Source organism: Cottoperca gobio, chromosome 14 (assembly GCF_900634415.1).
Source record: "Cottoperca gobio chromosome 14, fCotGob3.1, whole genome shotgun sequence".
Lineage (NCBI taxonomy): Eukaryota > Metazoa > Chordata > Actinopteri > Perciformes > Bovichtidae > Cottoperca > Cottoperca gobio.
Window position 1 is genome coordinate 16484526 of NC_041368.1, and position 25906 is coordinate 16510431.

At 42.6% G+C, this 25906-nt stretch overlaps 1 protein-coding gene across 1 annotated transcript; it reads left to right on the plus strand.

Moving 5' to 3' along the window:
* ehbp1l1b (EH domain binding protein 1-like 1b) lies at positions 1-25865 on the plus strand. The gene is given in 35 exon segments (XM_029448007.1): positions 1-125; positions 305-905; positions 4122-4179; positions 4863-4958; positions 5191-5244; positions 5320-5498; positions 6169-6287; positions 6422-6511; positions 7667-8473; positions 9250-9315; positions 9441-9560; positions 9682-9918; positions 10086-10254; positions 11555-11893; positions 12061-13072; positions 13142-13839; positions 14543-14815; positions 14993-15496; positions 15834-15938; positions 16768-17054; positions 17737-17884; positions 19474-19647; positions 20823-21009; positions 21138-21245; positions 21247-21287; positions 21683-21731; positions 21853-22177; positions 22961-23025; positions 23203-23239; positions 23365-23417; positions 23815-23926; positions 24056-24155; positions 24246-24319; positions 24455-24569; positions 24781-25865. Coding segments are annotated over 34 exon segments (6993 nt in total). The 5' UTR covers positions 1-125; positions 305-801; the 3' UTR covers positions 24869-25865.
* The last annotated feature ends 41 nt before the right edge of the window (positions 25866-25906 follow it).

The window sequence follows — 25906 nt, forward strand, 5'->3', positions numbered from 1 at the left end:
GTTTTATGTATTCAATGCTAAAGCACTGGGTCTGGAGACGAGATCTGAGTGTGCAGAGCTGAGTAAGTGAAATAGTCAGATAAGCTTGTTCCAGTGACATAAACAGTCAGGATCAAAGTCTACAGGTATGACTGCACACTCACCTTAATGCATTCATGAGCAGCAAAGATAAAGACCTTTGCATACTGCTGCATCACCAGTAGACTCTCTTTGCATATCCTGTCTCTCTCTCTCTCTCTCTCTCTCTCTCTCTCTCTCTCTCTCTCTCTCTCTCTCTCTCTCTCTGCCTGTCTCTCTGCTACAGGCTGTTGTCACTGAAGGAAGGAGGGAGGGTGAAGTCGAGGCAGTAGATCTATATTACAACAAGGCTTGACTAAGCGGTGCTGCAGTCTCCATGTGGATTCCTGCCAACAAGGAGAGTTGTCAATGAGAGCTGCTGCAGTTGTTGGGTTGAAACTTTAGCTTCTTATCAGGCGTTTCCAGGCTGTTTGAATGACAGCCAGCAGGGCGGAATCGGTTCCTCTTTTGCCTCTGGCTTTATTGCAATTACGGCTCTTTCTGTTCGGTACATGGCGACATTTATTGAGCGTGATTCAACTTATTGCCAATGAGCGCAAGTCGCAGCTTGTGTGAAGTTCATCACCATCAGCAGCAGCAGCAGCAGAAGAAGAAGAAGAAGAAGAAGAAGAAGAAGAAGAATACCTTTTAAGGAACTGACACAGCGCACAACGTTGGATTATTGTTGCGCGGAGGAGAGCGTGTTTTCCTGTTAGTTAGGTTTTATTTTTAGCAGAGGAAATTATGACTTCGGTTTGGAAAAGACTTCAGCGGGTGGGTAAAAAGGCTTCAAAGTTTCAGTTTGTTGCCTCTTACCAGGAACTCGTGTTGGAGTGTACAAAGAAATGGTGAGTTTGGAGACACCATTACTTTAAGCGTTTTCTTTCTGCCATATCTCTCACACGAACGTATTTCACTGTTTGAGATGTAAATAACACCACTAACTAAACTGTTTAGTATATTATTAGTCATAATAAGACTTCATTGGGACCATTCTCATGTTGTGGCTCTTTCCGCTACACTGAGAATGATGAGGGCGTCCCTCATGTCCGCACATGAGATAAGTTGTTCCGTAGAGATAGTGGATTCGATACACGACCCCGCCTATCGACAAGGTGTGTGTGTGTGTGTGTGTGTGTGTGTGTGTGTGTGTGTGTGTGTGTGTCAGTTATCAGTAATCAGTCCATCAATAGGTTCCAATATCTTTAAAGACTCGTGTACCACTGAAGCCTATTACAATAATTTCATAATCAAATATAAAAATGTGTGCAGAGACACTATACAACATTGGCAGACGTAAGCAATATGACAGGGAATATTCTGTATGTGTGTCTTGCTAATGTTTTATTATCACTGTTATTCCCTATTTGTTTTGAAAATGTATACAAATGCAGGCAATCAGACTGTGTCTCTGGTACGTTTTGAGCAATCTTTACTTTTACTTTTAACCTCATTATTTAATCATTTATCATTATAATTATAAGCACATAGACTCACTTGTCTCACTGTTTTTCTTTTATTCAGATATTTAATCAAATCACTTTATAGCCCTGAAGCTCTGTAGGGCTTCCCCTTCTTGTGCAATTTCCTGTTGTACAAAATATTTGGAAGGTGGCCAGGTGATGCAGCATGGAGCATTATTGATCTCTTACAAACACTGACATTGAACGGAAAAGATAAATCAAAATGGTCAGTTTTAAGCTCCTAGAGTCACGCTATAAAGTGGAAACTGGGTATAATATCAACAGCACTACAACGTTTTGTGGAGCCTTGTGGGATAATGTTTTTATTTTTATCTAGAAAATAAATGACAGTATTGTCTGAAGTTTCTTTGTTATCTTTACACTTTATCTTTAGCTCACATGCAAGTGTGGCCAACATTGCACCTTGTTATCTGATCAGATAACATTGAAGCATGGAATAATTGTGTAAGCGGCTTTTCAGCAACATAAACACAAATCTTTTTTTTCTGCAGTGACAGAACGATCTCGTCAATAAAGTGTCAGAGTTCGATTTGCAGCGGAGAGCTTGTGTTATCTGGAGACAAAGGGGAAAGGACAGAGTGATTTAGAAAGATTGACAACATATGATGAAATCAGTTTATAAGCCTGGTGCCGTTCAAACAGGGAGGCAAAAGTCAGGAACCACAGAGAGAAGGAGTAGAGAGGAAAGACTGGAGATGTCATATTACTTTAGGCATGTGTTGTTTGTTTTTAAAAATGAATACAGCCTGTATCCAGGGTCAGAGGTTACTGACACTTAAAGATCACATCAATGTCTCACAAGTCACGTGTTTGTGTACAAGTTGTGTGTGAGTGTGTGTTCTAATTTAGTGCTATGGTTTGAGACCATTGGCTTTCTTAGAGACTGTCCTCATTACTGAGAGGCATACTTAGAATAAGAACTTTGTATAAGATGATTTGCGTAAGGCTTTTTGTATTAATTAAATATGTAAAGCGCCTATAACCAATATTTTTATAATACCAATGTGACAATGAAAGGGGTCGCTGGTAGTGACCTGAATCTGCAGCAGGCAGCTGTTTTCAGAGAAAGAGCTCTTAAAACCTTCTGTACTTTACCTGCTCAGCACCAAACAGCAGGCAGACACAGTTAGCGACTATAGCTGCTTAAGAGACAGATATTTTTTCTCTGGAGTTGATCAAAAACCTGAGCTAAAAGAGCAGGAATATTGGACTTATTTTCATCTGCTGGCCACAAACACGAATGCAAATGTATTATAATGTAGCTCCATAACTGCTGGATGTGTAAATAAGCAAGTGTTTTCCTATTTAAATAAAAGTTTCCACTGCCCCTAAGCAGCAAAAACGTTTTGACATCTTTTTAAGCATTACTAGTCAAACAAGATATTCCCCGTCAATAGCTATAGAGCTTGTTAGAGTAACCGAAAATACAAAGGGGTACAAGATAAGAAGGCAGGCAGTTTTTGCTACATGACAAGTCAGAAAATGATGAAGTGATGTTGACAGAGACAGTTTAGTGGTACAGAAATAATTAGAGACTTAGCAACAGGCTATTTTTATAGTAACAGTACAGTACTTTATGTTTCTGTTTTCACAAACACTAAATGATGTTTAACACAAACATTTCAACATGAATGTGGGTTATGATTATCACTCATCTTGTCAGCTGTAGGATAACCATTGTCTGCTGAATGACAAAAACACCAACCACAATTACAGTAATTACATGTTACTAAACTGTGTTACACCCCTAATGTTCGCCCGTGTAAAACCTATTGTTACTGAGCTCACCGCTACGTCAAAATGTTTTTGTATCTTTGTGTATCGGATCACACGTTCATGTCTCCTGTTTGTGCTGTCCTTTCCTTCTTCTTCCTGTCGGGCTATTTCTGATGCCACTCCTGACCCGCTAACACACATACCACACAAACACATGTACATGTAAACTCATGCTCTCTTTGCTATGCTTGAGCAGTGATACACTGAAGGCACTGAAGGAAGCTGGCTGTGAGGTTCGAGAGTACTGTGAATTATTATTATTATTATTATTATGCACTGGTATAATATTTAGGGTGTGTGTGTGTGTGTGTGTGTGTGTGTGTGTGAAAAGGAGATTCCTTCTTCCTCTGCATGCTGCCTCACATTCACATAGACTCAGGTCACGTGACGCGAGTTTCACTTCCTGTGCCGCAGAGACTAAAATAATACAATGTTTCCAACATATACAGTACATACACAACAGGTGCACACAGTACGTACACAAACACACATATTATACATTGTCACCTAATTACAGATACACATGCTGTACACACATTCACAGCTTTTCCAATGCGATACATACACACTTACTCTCACACACTCTTTGAAGGCATTATTATTCAACAGTGACTCACAAGACCTTCTATTGGACATTGTTTTGTCGCATTGCTAAAATGGTTGTCAAACTCTACAGACACTTTGTTTTTAAGTTGTGTCCTTTGTGCATAAGAGCAGATTATGTCATTAATAATATTGTCAAGTAACAGCGTATGGCAAGGCGTCATTTCTGTGTTTTGACTTAGGTTTTGTATGTTTCTATAGGCAACCAGACAAGCTGAGGGTGGTGTGGACCAGGAGGAACAGACGCATGTGCTCCAAGGTGAAACCACTGAACCACCACACACACACACACACACACACACACACACACACACACACACACACACACACACACACACACACACACACACACACACACACACACACACACACACACACACAGTCTCCAGTGTTGGAAAGTAACTTACTATACTCCCTCAAGTACTGTAATTAAGTATAATTTCGAGGTACTTGTTTCTACTTGAATATTTCCATTTTCAGATGCTCTTTACTTCTACTCCACTACAGGAAATATTGTAGTTTTTTACTCCACTACATTAAAGCTAATACTAATTCATTTGCAGATTCTAATTATTAAAAAATAATCAACAACTGATGTGTTTTTAAAGATTTAACTACCAGGCGGTATTCAACTTTTAAAATGACTAAAGTGATGCTTGCACATTAATGCATCAATGATTATCATACAACTATAATATATATAGTGTTTTATTCTGAAATGAGTCGTTCTGTATAATGTTTACTTTTACTTTTGGTACATTAAGTATATTTCTTCTTCTTCTTCTTCTTCTTCTTCTTCTTCTTCTTCTTCTTCTTCTTCTTCTTCTTCTTCTTCTTCTTCTTCTTCTTCTTCTTCTTCTTCTTCTTCTTCTTCTTCTTCTTCTTCTTATTCTTCTTCTTCTTCTTCCACATACGTTCTCACCAATGTTGTTTGTTGCACAGCTCCACAGTTGGCAGCCTGGAATCAAGAACCCCTACAGAGGCATGGTGGTGTGGCCTGTCCCCGAGAACATCGACATCTCTGTTACACTCTTCAAGGTACCAAAACCACAATACACTCTTAACACATCCACATACAAACCGGGGACTTATTAGAGGAAATATTACCGACGCAGATGCTTCCATACATGAGGGGTCACTGGAAGAATAACTTCCAGTAGAGTTCAGAGTACTTTATCAATCCCAATGGAAGATTGCAGCGTTACAGGGTTATATGTGTGTATGGAGAGGATGCTCGACTGCAATTCCTATTTTGTTCTTGTCTCTTCAGGAGGTCAACGCTGATGAGTTTGAGGACAAAGAGTGGACCTTTGTCATTGAGGGTGTAAGTATCTTTTCACTACCTTACCTCTGCTTTTGATTCTTTACATTGATATAAATCAAAATACTATGGTTGTAGGAGAGCAAGGGGCATCGTAAGGTTCTGGCCTCAGCAGACATCAACCTGAAGCGGTTTGCCAGTCCGACGCCGACCCAGACTGACCTGACGCTGAAGCTGAAGCCGCTGTCTGTCAAAGTGGTGGATGCCACTCTCAAGCTGTCGCTGTCGTGTGTCTTCGTTCGAGAGGGGAAAGCCACGTGAGTAGTATTTTATCCTCTCTGACCTCTTTACTACATCAGTGGTGGTGGGTATGGCAGTTTCTGGTAAATTTAAAGGTGTAACAACATGTTTTTTATGATGTCTACGTACAAATTGATAGCTACTGCACATGTTTGTCTCCCCAAAGATGATGTGGCACCAATGTCAGACAGTAGCGCTTCGACATTACATACTTAAAAATGAAGATTGAATACCTAAAGTGTTTGTACTGTATTTGGGTATCGGTGATAAAAGTCCACTAAATAAAATAAATTAAGCCACATCTCATTTTATATGCTGACCATATTATTTATCATCATGAGTGTTTCCTGTTTGTGGAGATGTCATGAGATTATCACTGAGTAATGATTTCAAAAGCTGTAAAGATTAAATGATTAAATAGCTATTATTTAAGCAAACTTTTGCTTATTAAATGCGACTATTTTCTGGTTTCTTCACTCTTCCATGACAGTAAACTGAATATATTTGACTTGTGGACATTTGAGGACGTCATCCTGGGCTTTTATAAACACCGATCGACATTTTTCACCTTTTTCTGACATTGTATTGACCAATAATCAACGAATCGAGAAAATAATCGACAGATTAATCGACAATAAAAATAATCGTTAGTTGCAGCCCTGAAGTATTCGCTCTTGTGTTCCTCAGTGATGAAGACATGCAGAGTCTTGCCAGCCTGATGAGCGTCAAACCCGCAGATATCGGCAACCTGGACGACTTCAATGAGAGCGATGAAGATGAGGACAAGAAGTCTGTCACTGCTACAGGTATGCAGACCTACACAAACATTGCTCCTACACTCTCATCTCACTGTGAAGTATTTCTTCTGACATTTCTTCCTCCTCCACCTTCTTTTCCATCCTGTCACTTCTTCTGCTCTACTCTTTTCTGCCGGCTGCAGTCGTCCCACACACTCTTATTCGCCCAAATCGCCCTGCTCCCCCTCCACCTGACAAGCGAGACTCCGCTGGACCCTCTTTTCCAGCCTCAGGTAGCTTCCTCTTGGCCTTTCTTTCTTTCACCCACTCCCGCTGTTTGTTTCTCTTGCCAGAGAGGAGGAGGTGGGAACACGAAGTCTCTCTTCCCCTATCTGTTAGTGGGAGGTTCAGTTTATATAACAGTGTTTCACACATTCATGCCATGTGTTCTGCATACCACATATTTCTCATCGAGACATTATTGAGAATCATGTGATGAAAGACTAATGCCACTAATGTATTGGTAGTTAGCTGGAGGCATGACAAGCTTCAGCTGCAACATGTCACATAGAGGTTATTGTACCCACAGAGATATTTATGTAACATGTGTAACAGCCCCACAAATCACCATAACTCTGACATCTGATTATTTGTCCAGGACTGTTTCTTTTTTTAGAATGACTGGACTAAAATATTAATGTATATTATTTGAAAAGGCACCAGGGGTGGAAGAAGTATGCACATAGTATGCATAGTTAAGTAAAAGTCCTGAATTCAAAGCCTAACTGAAGTAAAAGTACAGAAGTATTAATACGCACATATGCTATGCATGTATGATGTATGTGAGCAGCATATTGTTGTTGTTGGTCAAGGTGATTTTAAATACTAAAACCCTTATTTTACTTGTTTTTAAGTTGTTTTTAAAACAATGTTCTAAAATGAGCATCTGTATCTTTATATCAAATATTCTTTCCTACTCCTAAAAATAATATCTAAGTTCCAAATTAAATTAACTTTATTGTTTCAATTAATTCTGTTTGAAAAGCTGCAAATGTTTTTGTTTGAAAAGAAATCCAGTAACTTTAGCTGTCAGCTAAAAGTAGTTAAGTAAAAAGGACAATATTTCCTCTATAATGTGGACAAGAAGAATAAAGTAGGTAGACAAAAGTAAAATACCTTTTTATAGTACTGAAGAACAGTACTCAAGTCAATGTACTGAGTTGCTTTCCACCACTGATGGAACATTTGCACACATTTACATCTGAAATGCATTACAGTCTGCGAGTCAAATCATCAACTGTCTTCACAGTTCATCAGTTCAGTTCATCAGTTCATCAGTTCATCAGTTCATTTCCTTCTCATTCTCAATTCATGATGTTTCCTTCTGTCTTTTTCATCTCTTTCATCCAAAAATCTACTGTCACGGTTCCATCCATCTATTCATCCAGCCTGTGGACGTGATGGCGGCCCTCCCAGTCCTGCCGTCCACTCCCGCCCTCCTCTACCTATCGCTCCTCGCCCCTCGCCCCGTCGCAGCCGACACTCCTTCCCCACCCCCGCTGTCCAGTCAGAGATCCAACCTTCCCCCGGCCCCTCCCCTCAGCCCTCGCCCAGATCCAAGCACAAACAATCTTCCCACCTTCTCCTCCCTGAGGCTCTTGCTACTTCTGACCCACTACCCAATCCTCCAAGCTCTCAGGTCACAGCGGCTGCTCCCTCAATGCAGAGTTCCCCCTCTGCCCTGCCTCTCTCGGATGTGTCTCCTACAGAACCTCCATCCCCCAAATCCTCCAGGGCACCCATAATCACGCCTTCTTCCCCTCATCCTCCATCTCCCAAATGCTCTGAATCTTTGCCAACTTTACCTGCTGCCTCAGTGGAGCCTTCTTTGCCCTCTGTCCCCCCGAATTCCTCTTCAAACACCCCCTCTAAACTGCCTTTTAAGCCGCCCAGTGCCTCCGAAACAGCCATTACCTCATTAACTCCCAAACCTCCCTCCCCCGCATTGTCATCACCCAAGAATATCATAACATCATCCTCCACGACTCCCTCAAAGTCTCCCAGTCCTCTCACTGTATCCACTACTCTCACCCATAAGACCATCTCTACTGCCTCCCAGCCTCTCTCACCTAAATCCTCCTCTCCCTCAAATCCCGCCGTGTCCTCTGAACCTCCATCCGCTCACCCTCAACTCACCCGGACCCTCTCTCAGCCTCCCTCTCTGCCCAGAATCTTCCAGTCAGGCTCAGGAAAAGGTATCAACATGACAGGCTGGCTGAAACGCATGCTGCATGCTTAACACCAACTCATTCCTTATGCGTGAGGCTCTGATTTAGAGTCATGCCCATGTTACGTTACAAAGTCAAAGACAGTACAGTATGGTATATAGTATACTACATATGTACAGAGTGATGTGTAGTGAGGAAGATCAAGTCATGATATCAAAATTTAGGTCAGAGTTAAACATCTGAATGTTTTGTCAGTGCCGCAATACCTCAGGCAACAAGAACAAGGGAACGTTTTGTAGCCGCTTAAAATGTTCTAATTTGGTATCTGCTTCTTTTTATGTGTTCGTTTTTATCCTAGAATTAAAAACAGTCCAGGGATAAGTCCAGGGAAAACATTACAAAAAAAGGTTTATTCAAAGAAGATTTAGTTCACGCTATCAAGGAGGTGACTCTCATCCAAAGGTCTGTTTCGATCCACGCTTACAGACTTCTCTACACCTACCGCCGCCACACTCTTGCTAAACCTCTTAACAAAGCACACTGAAATGCCCTCGGTACGATCACCTGTAACTAATAAGAATATATGTAATTCTATAATAACTGATGCATGTACAGTAATACCAAATACAAGCATAACTCTAGCGTAGTCCACCCAATAAACACATGAAACAGTTGTATGTGATATGTAATACACTCCTTCTCTACGCACTATTTAAATCATTACATGCACACCATAAGAATATATTATCTTTATTCCTCTTTTGTTCATCACTTCTCTTTCTCCCCTCCTGTCTTCTCCTCAGTTCCTGTTTCACATCAACGGCGCCCCCCGGAGGTTCAAACTGCAGATGATCTTACTTCAGTCTCTGGTCTGTCTCTGCTGTGACTGTCTCTACAATAAAGAGATGCTAGTCCATTACTCATATTCTTTTCTTCTCTTCTCTCCTTCTCTGTTTTGCTTATAATGTCTTTCATTGTCTGTCCTCTCTACTAGGCCGTGCTCACATTTTCAGACCTCAGGTTGTCAAGTCAATCGCTCGCCCCTCCTCTCCCTCTCCTTTTTCCGCTGATGCCCCTCCTCTCCCCAAATCTCACCCCTCTATATCAGAGTCAGGTAACAAATGTCAAAAACATATTCACTGCTATCATTTCACTCTTTCCTTTCCGCTTCACATAATCGCCCCTGTTTCCCTCTCCTCCTCATCTTCCCTGTCCTTCCTCTCTGCTTTCCTCAGGTGCTAAGGGGGCGTGGTTGAAATCTGGAAGTGACATCAGCCCTGTCCCTCTGCTGAGTAGTCCCGACCTAGATGCCCTCTGTGACCCCGCGGCTCCAGCCCTTACTGCCACTCTTCCACGCTCCTCACCCCCTCGCTCATCTTCTCTTTCCACCTCTGTTTTATTCTCCTCTCCTCACCTTAAACTCACTGTTTCTCCTTCTGCTCCTCCTGCTCCGATCAGCTTCTGTCAGTCAGGTAAACAATATCCTGTCAGTGTTTATTTCGTCCAAGACCTTTCGCTTTTCGACGTGCGAAAATGTCGACGCAGTCTTCAACTAAATAACCACACTCTCCTTCCTTTCTTGCAATGATCGCTCGCAGTGCGAAATTAATTGTCTGGCCTTGTTTTTTGCTCTTTCTAGGCTCAACGTTTCCCTTCACTCAAGTAGTCGAGGAAACACCTTTGAGTCCTCTGAGCCGAGACGACAACCGGTCAGTGGCCAACATCAAAGTATCCAACCAGCTAATCAGAACAGCCCAGGATTCAAAGGCGGCCATCCCAGAAAGCAAAGCTGAAACAGCAACGATCAGGTGAGGTCATGGGATGGTATCACACGAGTGTTTAAATTTAGATTGCTTGGTTTGGATCCTCAGAGATATGTTTGGCCCCCGAAATGCAGTGTGAAGAGAGAATGTGTCAGCAGACCACAGAGCTGAAAAAGGGGCGTCTTGAAGCCTGGTGGTAGCCCTAGAAGAGCTTGGGAGAAACATGGAAACACAGACTCATGAAATAAGCGTACAGAGCTCATCTGTACACTTTGAGATGCGCTAGCTGCTTGAAAGTGCATGATTGCTTTAAAGAACAGTTCAGCATTGTGGGAAATACACTTATTTGCTTTTTTTGCAGAGAGTTAGATGAAAACATCGATACCGTTCTCACGTCTGTCTGTTGAATATATGAGGCTACAACCAGGAGAAAGTTAGCTTAGCATAACGTAAACACTGGAAACAGGGAAAACAGCTAGCCTGGCTCTGTCCAAAAGCAACAAAATCCACCTGCCAGCCCCTCTAAAGCTCACGTGATACCTCCTTCGTTTAATGCATACAGAAAACTAAGTCGAGGAAGTCACTGCTCCCGGCCGACAGCTGCTGGTCGTAGCTTTCTATCCAACGGACAGACACGGGAGTATCCATCTCATGATCCAAAATGAATCAGTGTTTTTCTTAAAATGTCAAACTATTCCTTTAAGTCGTACAGCTGTACATTAACCTAGCTAATTCAGCAGTTCATTGACGACACAGCTGCTTCGACAATAATGTATAGGCGCTTCAAAGTGCATCACAGATTGCGAAGAACAATGTAGGGGATTGTTATTCCTCCTTAAATCTTTCTTCTCTTCTTTTTTCTCTTCTTTTATGGACGTATGTTTTGCATTAAAGAGAATGCAACAATTTACAGTAACGTAATAAGGACTCCTTAGTGTTGATGAGCACGATACAAACTCATTACGGTCCAAATGACCCCAAGCTAACCCACCTTAGTGCTGACTGAGGCAAACCTGCTTCAGCTCGCTGACAAGTGTGTAGTTGAGTAACAGTCCATCCGTGTTTGTTGATCAAGACATTTGTCCAACTATTGCTCAAGGCCTCGCGGTTGCTTTGTGCTTGGTGTTTGTGCTTCCTTGATGCTAACCTGTGCTAACAGTTGCAGAGTGTTTTGTACCTGCCTCCTGTTGCACTGACCTTGCAGTAAGTGACAGTGGAATAATAAGCAGGTCTGCTTTGTGGACTGCTGGGCTGTTTCCACCCCTAATCACTTTCTGCACGCTCGGCCTTGTGAAATCTCACACACTCATCTCTCGAGCCTGACCTCCAATATTTCTGTCCCCAGTCCTGCCCAGTCAGAGCTGATAATAGCCCCGCCCCCTCCATGGCCCTTCTCCTGCTGTGAGAGCTCCACCCCTCAGCAGCCCTCCACCAATGTTGTTGCGGCATTTATCACTCCCAAACAGCCAAATGCTCAGGGGGAAATTGATCTGAAAAAAACAACACATGAGACGAATGTTATTAGCGCCTTTAAGGCCGAAAAGCCGCCACTGGCAAAGCCTGAGCCCGAGCCTGACTTTGACGACATCATCTTTGAGTCATTTAACCAGAGACAAGAATCAGGGGGCTTGTTTCTGGAAGAGGATGACTCTAAGCGGGATACTATTAAAAGGTGTCCTCCGGGGTGAGTATTTATATTTGTACATAGAATCAAAGACAAAATAAGGTTGCAAAATGTGAACTGATGATGCTGATAATACACACACACACACACACACACACACACACACACACACACACACACACACACGCAGAGTTAGGATTAAGGAATATTGTTTATCTGTTCTGCAGTCTTGAACAGAAAACCACTGAAAAGGCCGGTGGAGAAAAGCCGTCACTGACGAAGCAGTTAGAGCGAGCAGCGACGGAGAAGGAGGTGATGATAAAGGCAGAGCACGAAAAGCAAAGGGAGAACGAACAAGAGGAGGAAAGGAGGAGGAAAGTGGAAGAGCAAAAAGTAATGCTCCAGAAGCAGGAAGAGAGGAGAAAACATGAGGAAGAGAAGAAGAGACTGTTAGAGGAAGAGAAGAAGAGGCTCTTACAGGAGGAGGAGGAGCTCAAGAAGGAGAAGAAAAAGAAGAAATGCGAGGAGGAGAGACTCCTGAATGAGAGCAGAGACAAACAAGAGAAGCTGAGTGAGGAGAAGAGGAAGCGGGATGAGGAGGAGAGGAAGAAAAGAGAGCAGCAGAGGAGACTCCTGGAGGTGGAGGAGGAAAAGGAAAAACTTAGGAGGGAGGAAGAGAGGAGACTTGAGAGAGAGAGATTCTTGAGGAAAATGAAAGAGGAAGAGGAGAAACTGATGGAGGAGAGGAGAGTGTTTGAGGAGCAAAGGAGGAGGAGGGAGGAAGAGAAAAAGAGGCTCCTGGAAGAGGCAGAGAGGAGGAAGATGGAGGAGAAATGCTTGAAGGAGGAAAAAGAAAAGGAGCAACAGAAAATGAAAGAGGAGGAAGAGAAAAGAAAGATGGAGGAAGAGGATAAAAAACATCTACAGGAGGTGGAGAGACAGAAAAATGAGGCAGAGAAGGAGAGTAAGAAGAGGGAAGAGGAGGAGGAGAGGATGAAAGAGGAAGAGAGAAAGAAAAATGAGGCAGAAGCAGAGAGGAAGAAGAGGGAGGAGGAGAGGATGAAAGAGGAAGCGATAAAGAAAAAGGAGGCAGAAGCGGAGAGGAAGAAGAGGGAGGAGGAAGAGAGAAATAAAAAGGAGGCAGAAGCAGAGAGGAAGAAGAGGGAGGAGGAGAGGAGGAACGAGGAAGGGAGAAAGGAGGAGGAGAGGAAGAGGAGGGAGGAGGAGGAGGATAATAGAGTCACAGAAGCAGAGCAGAGAACAAACAGGGAAGAGGAAGAAAAGGTGAGAGTACTCAAAGAGGAGAAGGCGAGGGAGGAGGAAAGATTGAGGAAGGAGAAAGATAATGAGAGACTCTTAAAGAAGGAGAATGAAAGGATGGAGAGGAGGAAAAAAGCGGAGGAGAAAAGACGTGAAGAGGAGGAGGAGAAGAGAAAGGAGAGAGTCTTAAAGGAGCAGAAAGAAAAGGAGAGACAACTAAAAGAGGAGCTGAGAAGGCACGAGGCAGAGAAGAAGAAGAGGGAGGAGGAGGAGAGACACAGAGAGAAGAAAGAGAAAGCGGAAAGGAGAATGAAGGAGGAAGACGACAGGAAAAAAAGAGAAGAGGAACAGAAGAAGCTTCTGCAAGAGAAGGAAGAGATGAAAAAAAGAAAGAATAAAGAGGAAGACGAAGACAAGAGGAGGAAGGAGGATCGAGCAGCTCCAGTCTGCAGCATGGAAGCCAACAAGTCAGATGAGGACAAGAAGAAGATGAAAACTTTGTTTTCCTCTTCTCTGCCAGTTCTTCGACCAAACACACACACCGACGTCCCTCCTCCCAGTTTCACACCCTTGCCCTCAGCTCTTAAAGATGTACCACAAACTCCACTTCCTGCTCCTCGCCTCCCTCCTCCGGACAAAACCTGCGTTACAGCCGAGCAGCTGCTCTCACAGATTCTCAGCCAATCACAAGACAGAGAGACAACCCTTCAATCAGTTAATAAACCAGGCTACGCCTCCGATGAGCGGTGAGTTACACCACTGGAATAAAAAGTGTGGGTGTTGATTTCTTTTTTGTCACTTGCTTTCTTAATCAGCAAATGAAATCAATCGGTGTCAAACTTTAAATTCACTTCCTACTGATTTAAAGTTAAAGTTGGGCTGAATAATTTCTATTTTGATTACTGCTGTGATTCTCCGCTCATGTGAGACTTTATTGATTATCGATGTGGTAAGGGTGGGCAGGATCGATCCCAAAGTATAAGATAGATACCACCGATGCCAAGTCTTGTTTTGAGAAACCACGCCAGCTAAACTTTGCATCTGCTGCTGTTGTGTGTGCATTTGTTAGTTGTGAGAATTTATACGTTTGATACTAGCTGTCTTGCATTTTAACATGCATTGCAATTACCAATGACTAATTAGAATGTCTTAGAAGTAGCCTATTATTGATGCATTCACCTAATAAATCATAATGCTGCTTCTAATAATAAAAGACATTGATATCAGTGCTCCTGGCCGTGGTATTACTTGGTATCACATTTTTAGCTATGGTAGCTACTATTAGTTTTTTCTGTTGTTGCTGTTGTGGTATGACATTCCTCCTCTCCCTTTCTTATTCCTGCTGAACTCTTGTTGATATTCCCCAACTCCCACCAAGCACCCGCCCTCCCCCTCTTCCTTTTTTTACTTATTTTTTCACCGTTTCCTCTTTTTCTCCCCTTATTCCAGTCTGGGGCAACTTTGTCTCTCAAAGGAAGGTTCATTTTCAAACATTGTCGTCCCAGAAAAGAAAATATCTGCCACATGTACACCACCTGGCATCTGTTCAGGCCCCACTGTTCACGATAAACCGTTTACATTAGAGGTCTTGACCCTGGTGCCACCTCCACCGAGGCTGACTGATGCAGAGGTTCCTCTATGGAAATCGCTAGAAGGGAGAAGTTGGAAAGATACACCTCAAAAAATCTCTGCCATGGAGGGTACAAAACCTTTGTGCAGAGGGTAAGAATGGATAAGGGGACGTCTGTCTGTCTGTCTGCTTTATCTGTCTCTCTCACCATCTGTGTGTCTGTCTGCTTCGCTGATGGTCTGGCTTCTTAATGATATAATAGGTAGCAAATGTAAAACTATAAAGGCTGTATTTTTCATGTGTTTTTTCCTTTCTTCTAACTCACACAGAGAAGATGCTGCTGAAGTGGACACCCCTGTCAGGCAGGAACAGCCAATAACAACAAAAGACTCAGAAACACATCCCATAGTCCAACCTCCTGCTGAACCCTGCGCACCACCAGTTAAACAAGAGCCCCAAGAGCCAGAGGGACCCAGCGTAGAACTAGAAACCTCATCCGAGGTTTCCCCCAAACCAGCCTTCGAGCGCACGGCTTTGGCGCTGGAGAAGCTGCTTCCCTCAAAGCCTGAACCAGAACTGCGGCTGGAAACAGTTCTCCTGCCTTCAGGAAAACCACAACAGGAGGGAGCAGATGAGGTGAAACCAGGCCTGGCCGTGACTGGTGGTCAGGAGAGTTTCATCAACAATAAGGAGCCAGTGTGCGAGGCAGAGAAGCAGCTGTGGGTGACGGTGGAGGAGACCACAGCGGAGACAGGAGCGGAAAGAGGGATGCAAAGTAGTGAGAGCCCTGAAGAGAAGGATGAGAAGCAGGAGGAGGGTGGTGTAATAGGGGGGTGAGTCAGTGATGGATCCTTTGCAGCATGGCATGACATGGCTGCTTTTGCTCGCAAGCCACCACATACATACAAACACACACACACACACACACACACACACACACACACACACACACACACACACACACACACACACACACCTGCACATGTACTGACTAACGTTCCTCTGTGCTGCAACCTAACCAGTGCTTAGTTGTGATTAACCTCATCTGATGCTGTTCTCTTCAGCTCAACCTTTGTCTTTGCTGTTAGACTGGTTGTTTAAACTGACATTATTTGATGAGAGCTTGTCACCAGAGTACATTTTGTGCGTGTGTCTGTGTGTGTGTGGTAGCGGCCGGAAATGTGCACACACAGAGGCAAATGTGTGTGTTGCGGAGCAGCAGATGGAGGCGCCGGCTGGCTTCATGTCAGCTGTAGTTGACGTGTTTTATAGAGGGTGAGTCTCTCTGCCTGCCTTTATATAATTTATATACAGTCTGAATACATTTCCAATAACTACTATTAATTAGATGATTCAATAACTTGTCAGCACAATAATATAAGTGCAGTATAAAACAAAACAGTATTAATTCATCAAATACAACCTCAAAAGAGGGATAACATTTTACATAATTGACTGAAGAAGTAGAAAAATTAAGAGTTTAGACTAATATGATTAGTTTGACTTATAATCATGACTTTATCTGAGGTTATTAAAACACAGACACATGTTTATTGTATGTTATGAGTTATTACTGTATATCCATGGCATTCATTTAGTGCTTAATGCTGTGAAAACGCCGTTTGGTGTTTAATACCTGCACTGCTGATAACAACTGTACCTAAAACTACCATTTACCAGTACAGAGAATACACCATCCTGTTGGTCCCAGTTGATGAGTGTTTGGTTATAATCCACTCAGTGAGCTGTCTTTCAAAAGTTGCTGTTAATTTCAGAACGTCATAGAGATTCGTGTTTACTTATTGTCTCGCTGTGTTATCTTTCTCTGAGCTGCATGGCGCCAGAAAGCGTTTTCACGTGTCATCATGGATGGAAATTCCAGTGGGCTTTATTATGTTGTAGTGTAGGCTGGTTCTCAGTGCAACCAACAATACATGTTTCCTCTGTGTGCTTTGGACAAGCACCAAAACAAAGTCTGAGAAAAAGGAACTACTTCATCAAGCATGCTGTCTGGCTTTCTGTCTCACTGTTCAGAGCCTGCTGAGGTCATTTTAGGGTGAGCCCCGTCTCAGAGTTTTCCTGTCCCTCGTGTGTGTCCCTTTAGCTATGAGACAGTGGCCTCCATCCTGCAGACAACTGGACTCACTGATGCAGGTCATCCACCTCGCTCTGCAGAACAGCCATGCCTCCCTATAAGTAATGAAGATCAGCCATCTTTACATGAAGTCGCTGCAGAGATGCTAGATGACATGCCACTGATTCCCATTGGTGTGGACATTTCTCCACCCACGGCCTTCTCTGACACAACAGAAAACCAGAAGTTTAGTGAACAGACTGGATTCGCTCAAAAACCTTCACATTGGGCTAAGTCTGGTGGCAACTCTGAGACTGGCAGCTACTGAGCAGGAGAAGGAGAGAATGGAGAAGGAAAGGATAGAAAACATGAATGGGAAGGAAAGAGAGAGGCAGCAGAGAGAAGAGGCAGAGAGGAAAGAGAAAGAGAGGGTGGAAAAAGAAAAGGAGGAGAGACAGAGGTTGGGAAAGGAGAGAGAAGAGATGGAGAGGCAAGAGGAGGAGAGAAAGAGGCTGGAAAAAGAGAAGGAAGAGCTGGAGAACAAGCAAAGGGAGGAAGAGAGAGAAAGGAAGCAGCATATTGAGGAAGAAAAGAAAGAAAATGAGGAGAGGAAGAGAAAGATTGAGAGGGAGAAGAAGAGGAAGGGGAAAGATGACAGGCTGAGGAAAAGGGAAGAGAATTGCAAAGGTGAGAAACCACAAGAGCTTATTTCTGCCTCTACGTCACTGCAGGAAGTCATGAACAAGCAATCAAATGACTGGCCTCCTCTGAGGGAAGCAGAGTTGGATGATATTGCATGTGATGAGATGTTACAGGGTGATGAAGTGATATCAGAAAGCAAGTTGGATACCAAAGTAGCGAATACTGAAGTCAAAGTGGTTTCGACGGGACCTGCTGATTCTGTCAGACCAACAAGCAAACTTGACTCCAGATCAGTCAAACCTGAGGACTCTGCAATTGCTGTTCCAAAACCCCTGGATAATCCTGGTCTGAGATCAGTTAAAAAAGACAAATCCAAGCTGAAATCTGGTGCCATCCCAGTGTGGTTGAGAGAGGAGGAGGACGAGGACGAGGTGGAGTATGAGAGAGGGCAGGAGGATCTTGGTTCCGTCTGGCTGGCTGAGCTGTACATGGAAGGGAAAGCAGGGTGAGTAAGGGTGGGTGAGAGGGATAAATAGCTGCAGGGAGAGGGAGGTGAGTAACCGGGAAATAGTTATATGAGAGAGCTGCTTGTTGCCTCCTGTGGATCAGAGGACTGTGTGGTGTATGCTTCCTCTAATAACCAAAGCTTTGACTCACTATATCTGCAGGGAAATAATAATTACTAAGCATCACTATCCTTCATTTACTGAGGGTTGGCCTTTCCCTGCAGGCCTTTCTCAAGACGGAGTTGTGTGTTGGCATGTGAGTCATGTCCTGTATGTGCCGCCCAAACAACATAATTATGTTGTTTGTGAAGGAAACTGGGATTTCATCTTTACATCTTAGGTATGACTTGAAACAGAGATTTTCAAGCTGAGGAGAGAGGCAGAGTTGGGGTGGAGGTCAAGGATACTGCATCAGGTGAAAGTACAGGATGTTTGTTATTGTAGTTTGGCCACTGATTTAGCCCGCTTATCAACCCTTAGTGCACAATTTGCTTCAAACATCTCTCTCCTCCTGAAAGTCATGAATCAAATCTGTCCAATCTGAACACACAGATATAGTATGATGTAGCATGTTTTAAATTGGTGTTTCACTTTATTTCAGTCACGTTTGAGTTGTTTTTATGCCTCCAATATGTCCAGTTTGGTATAATCTTGCATAGCCAGACCTCTGTCCCATCAAACTTGTGGAAGTCCAAATAATGAGATTGGAAATCTTGAGACAACTGTACGGTTAGCTGAAGTGTCCTTCTTTAAAGAACACCATGCTCTACCCTCAGTTTACTCTGAATTGGTATGGAGACAACCGACTGTGTCTTTTCTAAACAACTTTTCTGACTGAATTTCCTCTGACTCTGTGTGAGATTAACAAGATGCAGCTCTGGCTGCGTGACATGAATGTTGCCAGAGGGGAATGGAGCATGACAAGGATTTGTTGCTGGTCCGTTTTTTTTTTTTTCAAAAGCTCTTCAGCCTTTAGGTTGAAGTCTGAAATCTCCTTTTCTGTCTTCAGCCCAGGGCCCCTGTCACTTGCTGTTACCCAGAAGCCCTCCTCACTCCCTTCCAGTGGACAAACCTTTCACCAGAGCTCTGGTGCCAGTCCACAAAATCAACCTGAACTCTCTCAAACCAGTCTGACAGAGCATCCTCATCCTAAACCTCCATCAGGGTCTAAGCGAGAGGAAGGAATCAGTCAGACAACTACATCTAAACCGGTTCCCCAATGTAGTGGAGCACAAAATCAACCAATGAAAGGACAGAGAGATGATGCTGAGGCAAAAACTGGTCAAAGCGTGGAGGTAGTAGCCGATGAGGACATCAGTAAGATAAACGATGACACAAAAATAGTCAAAATAGCTACAGAGTCACATAAGAGTCTTGAAATGAGGGATGATGAAGACATGAGCCACCCAAGTTTAAACACAGCCACAAAGAGTGACAGTCCACACATTGACAGCCTTCATACAGAAGCACACACCCGTGACCTTAACCATCTCAACAAAGACCAACAGCTCCAAGAAGAGGAGAGGTTGTTATTAGCTAAAATTAATCTGTTGACAGGTGACATATCCCCTGTCTCCGGCCCTCGCAGTATGAAGCTCCTCATCCCAGACCCCCGTGATATTGACTGCGACACCACAGAGCTTGTTGATCACAGTCAGCACTTGATACCCTGCTGTGATACCCTGCAGGAAGTATCACTAACTGAAGCAGAAGAGCCACCGACCAATGAGCTCAGGCAAAATCAAGAAGGCGAGGAGGATGTGTAAGTCAGCATGGGCTGTCAACCTGTGCTGCTGTAGACAATAACATGCCACCGAAGCTTTGTGTTTTGTTTGGGTATGTGATATGCAGAACTGTAGACTTAAGACTTAAGTCACAAAAAAATGAGCTTGACTGGACACTTGATTTCCTAAAGATTTGACATAACTTGAGACTTGAAAGTAAAAACATTTTGACCTAGTAAAATCCAAGAAGAATGAAGTAAGACAACAATCAGCATATAGGCTAGCCTTGGTCTCAGCTACGTATCTAAACAATAGTCTACAGCCTGTAGAGGTCTGTCTGTGAGGCAGCAGTGCTTTAAGCTAATTACATTAAAGCAACATGTTAACAGGCTAAATGAACAACGCAAACCTACTGATGTGTAGCAGGTATAATGTTTACCATGTTCACTATCTTACTTTAGCCTGTTAGCATGCTAACATTTGCCAATTAGCATTAAACACAAAGTAAAGCTGAAGCTTATCGGAGATATTTGAAGGTGAACTAAAGTATTGGACATGAAGTCTAGACCAAATTTCGCAGAAATCTATTATAATAGCTGTTGAGACATTTCACTCAAAACCATAAATGTCAATCTCATGGTGGCACGAGAGGAAGAGGGGATCTCCAAAGTAATGAGGATTCATCCTCTTGGCCATGGATATTTATTTATTTTTCATCATTTCAGTCTGTGGTGGTGGACTGACCGCATCCATCGAGCCATGCTGCTGGAAACACTACCAACACAGCTTAGAAAACTAAATGTTTTTCTTTTGGACTCGCAAGGCTGAAAACAGCTTTGGCAATATGTGTGTGTTGGCATGTGTCATTTCAAGAACTACTGCTGTGTATGATATAACAGAATATCCAAAGCAAAGGCAATCTGGTGAATCTGCTTTCTACTGAGGTGATACATTTTATTTAGCAAAGACCATAGACCTGCGTTAAGGGAACCATGCTGAGAATATAGTTTCCTAGTATCTTGAATGCTTTGTTCCCTATCATGCCTTCTAACATCAAGTCAGTGCTGCCATTTGTCGTGTCAGCAAGCTTGCATGTCTCTCTCTCACTTCTACGAATCGCTGCTTGGATGATCTCCTTTGTTCCACTAAACAAAGTCTGTCTTCTTGCTCATTATGTGTCTTTTTCCATTGTTTATGTTCTGTCTCCTCTTAGGCTAAAAGGCCAACAGGCAGACATCCCTGATGGTGGAAAGAAGTTTGGAGACACCCCTCCCCATCAAAGTGAGATGACGACATCTCGACTGCCTACGTTACCAGAAGAAGAAACCTCTGACCTTAAGTCCCCTCATACTGCTCCAATGGTCAGAGAGGAGGCTGACGGGAAGGACGATGCAAATGAGGTAAATATACAAAATGCTGATTGTGCAGAGAAACTCTAACATGCTTTTTAAAACACAGACAAACACTCACACACACACACAACCGAAACTGAACGTCTTTCTGTTCATCTCATCTCCTCCTCCTGCAGGACCTGGTGAACTCCAGCCAGTCTCTGCTCCAGTGGTGTCAGGACATCACCAGAGGGTACCGGGGGATAAAGGTCACCAACTTCAGCACATCCTGGAGAAATGGTCTAGGCCTTCTGTGCCATCCTACATCACTTCCATTCAGACAAAATGTACGGCACACGAGCAACATTACCTGCTTCTCAGCTTTAGAGCTCAGATTGTCATGTTAATAATATCAAGTGCAATACCTAAACCATTCATTTAGAGCCCAATTAATCATAAATAAGAAAATATTCAACTGTGAAGATCTGCTTCCTTATTTCCTTCCATTTAATCTTTTTGTTTTTTGGGGTGTTGTCTGGAAAGAAACAGACATTTGGACATGTCTAATGTAATGGACATTTGTACTATTACCTGGGATTTTGTAAACCAAACAATCAAGAAAATAATCAGCAGATTAATCGATAATGAAAATACATTTTAGTTTTAGCCCAAAATAATTAAAATGTTGTAAATCTGCTATTGGCTGTTCTGATTATATTACTCCCTGCTTTTATCCCATCAGAGATTTTGACCAGTTGGACTCTCATGACATCAAGCTCAACAACAGGAAGGTAAAGATGTGGCTCTTGTTAATCGAGTTTATATTCAGCTCTTTGTGCTGATAATTTAATACTTAACTTAATGTCTCTTTGTTTCTTTGCTGATGATGTGTTTCTCTTCTACCAACATCAGGCGTTTGACGGCTTCGAGGCGCTGGGTATCTCTCGCCTGCTGGAGCCGTCCGACATGGTTCTTCTGTCCGTACCCGACAGGCTCATAGTCATGACCTACCTCTGCCAGATCCGCTCACACTTTACCAACCAGGAGCTGAGCGTGATGCAGATAGAGCACAACAGCAGCCAGTCCAGCTACGGCCTCACCCTCTCTGGTCCCGGTCCCACTAACGTCGACGCTGCCGCTTTCTGCATGGCCAGACTGAACGAAGGAGTGAGCCTAGAGGAAGGAGGGAGCAGCACGTTGGTCGTCCCGCCACCAAGGACCAAACGACTGGTTAAAGGTGCCAGCCTCTATTCCACCTTTTAAACATTTATACTTTAACTGTTATTTTATTTTACCATGATTCATCAGAACTTTCTTGAAGGCGGATTTGATCCACATGAAGCTCATGGACCTTTCTGTGTATTCATCGTAACAAATTGTGCAGCTAAACTTAGATTCCAATAAATACTCAAAGGTATTTCTTTCTACATACAGTACAATACATGTTGTATTCCTTGGAAATGTGTGAAAGAACAGACCAAAGAATTGAAGACAAGAGGAGGGGAAAGGGGAAACATTGGTGTGTCTCCAGGGAACTTAGGAATGTGAAGTAGCACAGTTTGAACTAAGGAGACCAGAAGGAGGGGAAAACAAATCATTAAATCAAGTTCACAGCACCTCAATTAAGATTCTAGTATGGTTTCACAAGGTTTCCAAGGATACAGAGTATGTCATGTTGAATTTGATGGGAATGTGTATAAAATGATGCACATCTGGAATCGTCTATTGGATGGAATAGTGCATCCATAAACATAATGTTTTGGCTATACAGCACATATTCTTCTCAGTGTAAGGGTCATGACATGCATTGTTCATACATGGATTTCTGTGCTTGCTGTTTGGTCAGTGCTCTTGTCACTGGTTTGATGTGGTGGTATTCAGTTAATAAATATGTGGTGTCACAAACTGCACCAGGATTGACCAAAACAATGAAATCATTTTGTGTCTCTTGGTATCGTATTTAGTCACTTAAAAGAAGGTTAGTTCAATAATCCAACTTCTTTTTCTTATCTGATTTTAGTGGACGATTTAATAACTCCAGTCCCACCACCAAGGTCCAAAATAGTCAAATCTGGACTGGGTCAGGTAAGACTTTCTGTCTTTGTTTTTCTTTTTATACTCTAACTGACTTTCATGTTTAAGCTGTATTGTCATTTTCTAAAACATGATTATAAAAAAGCACTCTCATACTCTTTATTTACTATATGTATCAACCTTGCGAAAGTTACTGTATGTGATAGATTCATGTTTTTTCTTGTCCAGGATGAAGACACAAAGACTGGAAGCACTAATAATACAGGTGGGAACCTGAAACCTGAGCCTTATTCTAACATTTCAAATATGTATTCAACTTCCCATCTTTATTTCGTTCTGTTCTTTTTCTTTTACACTTTGATTTGTCCCTGTGTGTGCCTGTGTGTGCAGAGTTGCAGAGTACAGCTGAGACCCAGCCTCCCAAACAAGAAGAGGAAACAATGGTCAGTTATGTGTTCCTCACTTCACTTTTTCTCTTCTCTAACATCCTCTTTTCGTTATCTTTGACTTTCCCTCTCAGATCAAATCAAATCACCATTATTGTCATGACTGATGGCTGCAAGAAAGCACAAATCATATTTGCTTATTACCTTGTACAAAAGTTGTTGAATCTGATTCCATCCCTTTGGCCATGCTCTAATCTTTTGACCCTCTTCTTCTACCTGTTTCCTTGTTTCTACAACTCCCTCTTTCCTTTTATCTCCTTTCCCTGTTTTCCTCACTTTGTGGCTGTCTGTCATTGTCTTGTGTATGTTCATGTGTGATGCGTGCGTTTGTTTGCATGTATGTGTGTGTGTGTGTGTGTGTGTGTGTTATTTGGCTTGTGGTCAGTGTCTGCAGGACACCAGCCAGTATGTGCTGAGTGAGCTGGCGGCGTTGGAGACGGAGCAGAAGCACATCGACAGCAGAGCCGCTGTGGTGGAGAGACGACTGCGAAGCCTCATGGAAACAGGTGAGTCACACACACACACACACACACACACACACACACACACACACACACAATAGTGCAGAGAGTAAATGACATAGGTTTTTCTACAATAAACCATCCAGTTTACCCTTTATTTTTCTGCTTTTACAGGAAGTGACCGTGATGAAGAGGAGAGACTGATACAGGAGTGGTTCACTCTGGTGAACAAGAAGAATGCTCTGATACGCAGACAGGACAACCTGGAGCTACTGTAAGACCTCTCTACACAAACAGTACACACACACACACATGCAGTATACACACTTCTTCTAATTTGTCTGATTATTGATTGTGTCCACAGACAAGAGGAGCAGGATCTGGAGAGGAGGTTTGAGCTTCTGAACAGGGAACTTCGGGTCATGATGGCTATAGAAGGTTAGTAAAATAGACTTAACAAGTTAATTAATTTAGTCACATTCAACCGCTGGTAACCTATTAGCCATCCAATCTCCTGTATTTCCTTATTGTACATATGAACCGTTATGAAAAGTTCTGCTGTTTGTCCCGCAGACTGGCAGAAGTCGTGCAATCAGCAGCAGAGGGAGCAGCTGCTCCTCCAGGAGCTGGTGTCTTTGGTCAACCAGCGGGACGAGATCATCAGAGACATCGACGCCAAGGAGAGAGGGTGAGTCTGTGTAGATGTCTAGTTGTGTGAAAAAGACAAAAAAAGAGGCGTAAGGAGATAGCAAATCCCTAAGAGAGAACGCATTATAAAAACACCTTTATATGCTGTATATATTAAACCTTCAGGTTAGTACTTGTAATGCTGACCTGCCAAAGATGGCCAAGAGTTAATGTCATATGCATTGTATTGTTATATGTGTTTGTGTTTGCAGGGCAATGGAGGAGGACGAGCGTCTGGAGCGCGGTCTGGAGATGAGGAGGCAAAAATATAGCAACAAAGACAAATGTGTCCTGCAGTGAGAACAGCTTTCACTACTGCCACCCAGAAGTCCCGAAAGCTCCATATTTCCCTGTTTTTTAGTGCCTTTATTTTCCCGGAGAACTGTTAAAACCCAACATGAGGAAAGACAAGATATGGTCTGCAAACTGTGTCTTCTTTAAAAGTGTTTTCTTTAAAATGTATACCTGTTCATGTCAACGTTTCAGTCTGTCTTAAGTATTATTTTGATTCTGTTCACATATTTTTTATTTATTTAAATGATGTGTCAGATTATCGTACATCTATTGCACATGTGTTTTGAGTGATTGTGTGTTTGTTCATATGTGCGTTTGTTCAGCATTTAAACTCTTCCTCTTCTTTTAAAAGAAAAAGAAATGGTTCCCCTCATTACGGCAAAATCTGTTGGATTACTAAAACCAAAATGTGCCTTGTCCTTTCTGTGGTTTCTGAGGATATTCGTCTTACATTTCTATTTCAAACGTATATATTTGGTTGTAAAAAAATTACAATATTTGGTTGTACATGTCAAGACATATTAGATTTAATAATAACATGTGACAGGTCATGAGCTGGACTCAAACTCACAAAATTGAGAGTACAGGGTACATGTTTTCAACTTAAGTATAACCCCCATCAAAGCATTTTTATAAACCTGAAAAGCATTTCCACTTATTGCAATTTTGATTGTTTTCTTTTTTAGATGTTAGGTGTTAAAAGTGTTCTTCATATTAATGAGTTATCAAACCTTGTGTGAACACAAACCCTGAATGCCTTAAATCCGCCACAGCGTGTACGGTTGAGATGTTTGTGCCTGTTTGATTCACAGAATTGAACCTGTTTCCTCACTTCTGTGTACTTTGACTACTGTATGCATGCTGTTTGAGGTGTGCTGACAAAGTGGTACTCTGCTTCACATCACTACTGTATATCACACACTGTACACCTGATGTTGCTGTCTATATTTATGAGGAGAAGACATGATGAATGATGTTGATAAATATGTTGAAGAAACATAAATATTGGTTGGTATTTTCTATTATTTTTTAGCTTTGGCCACA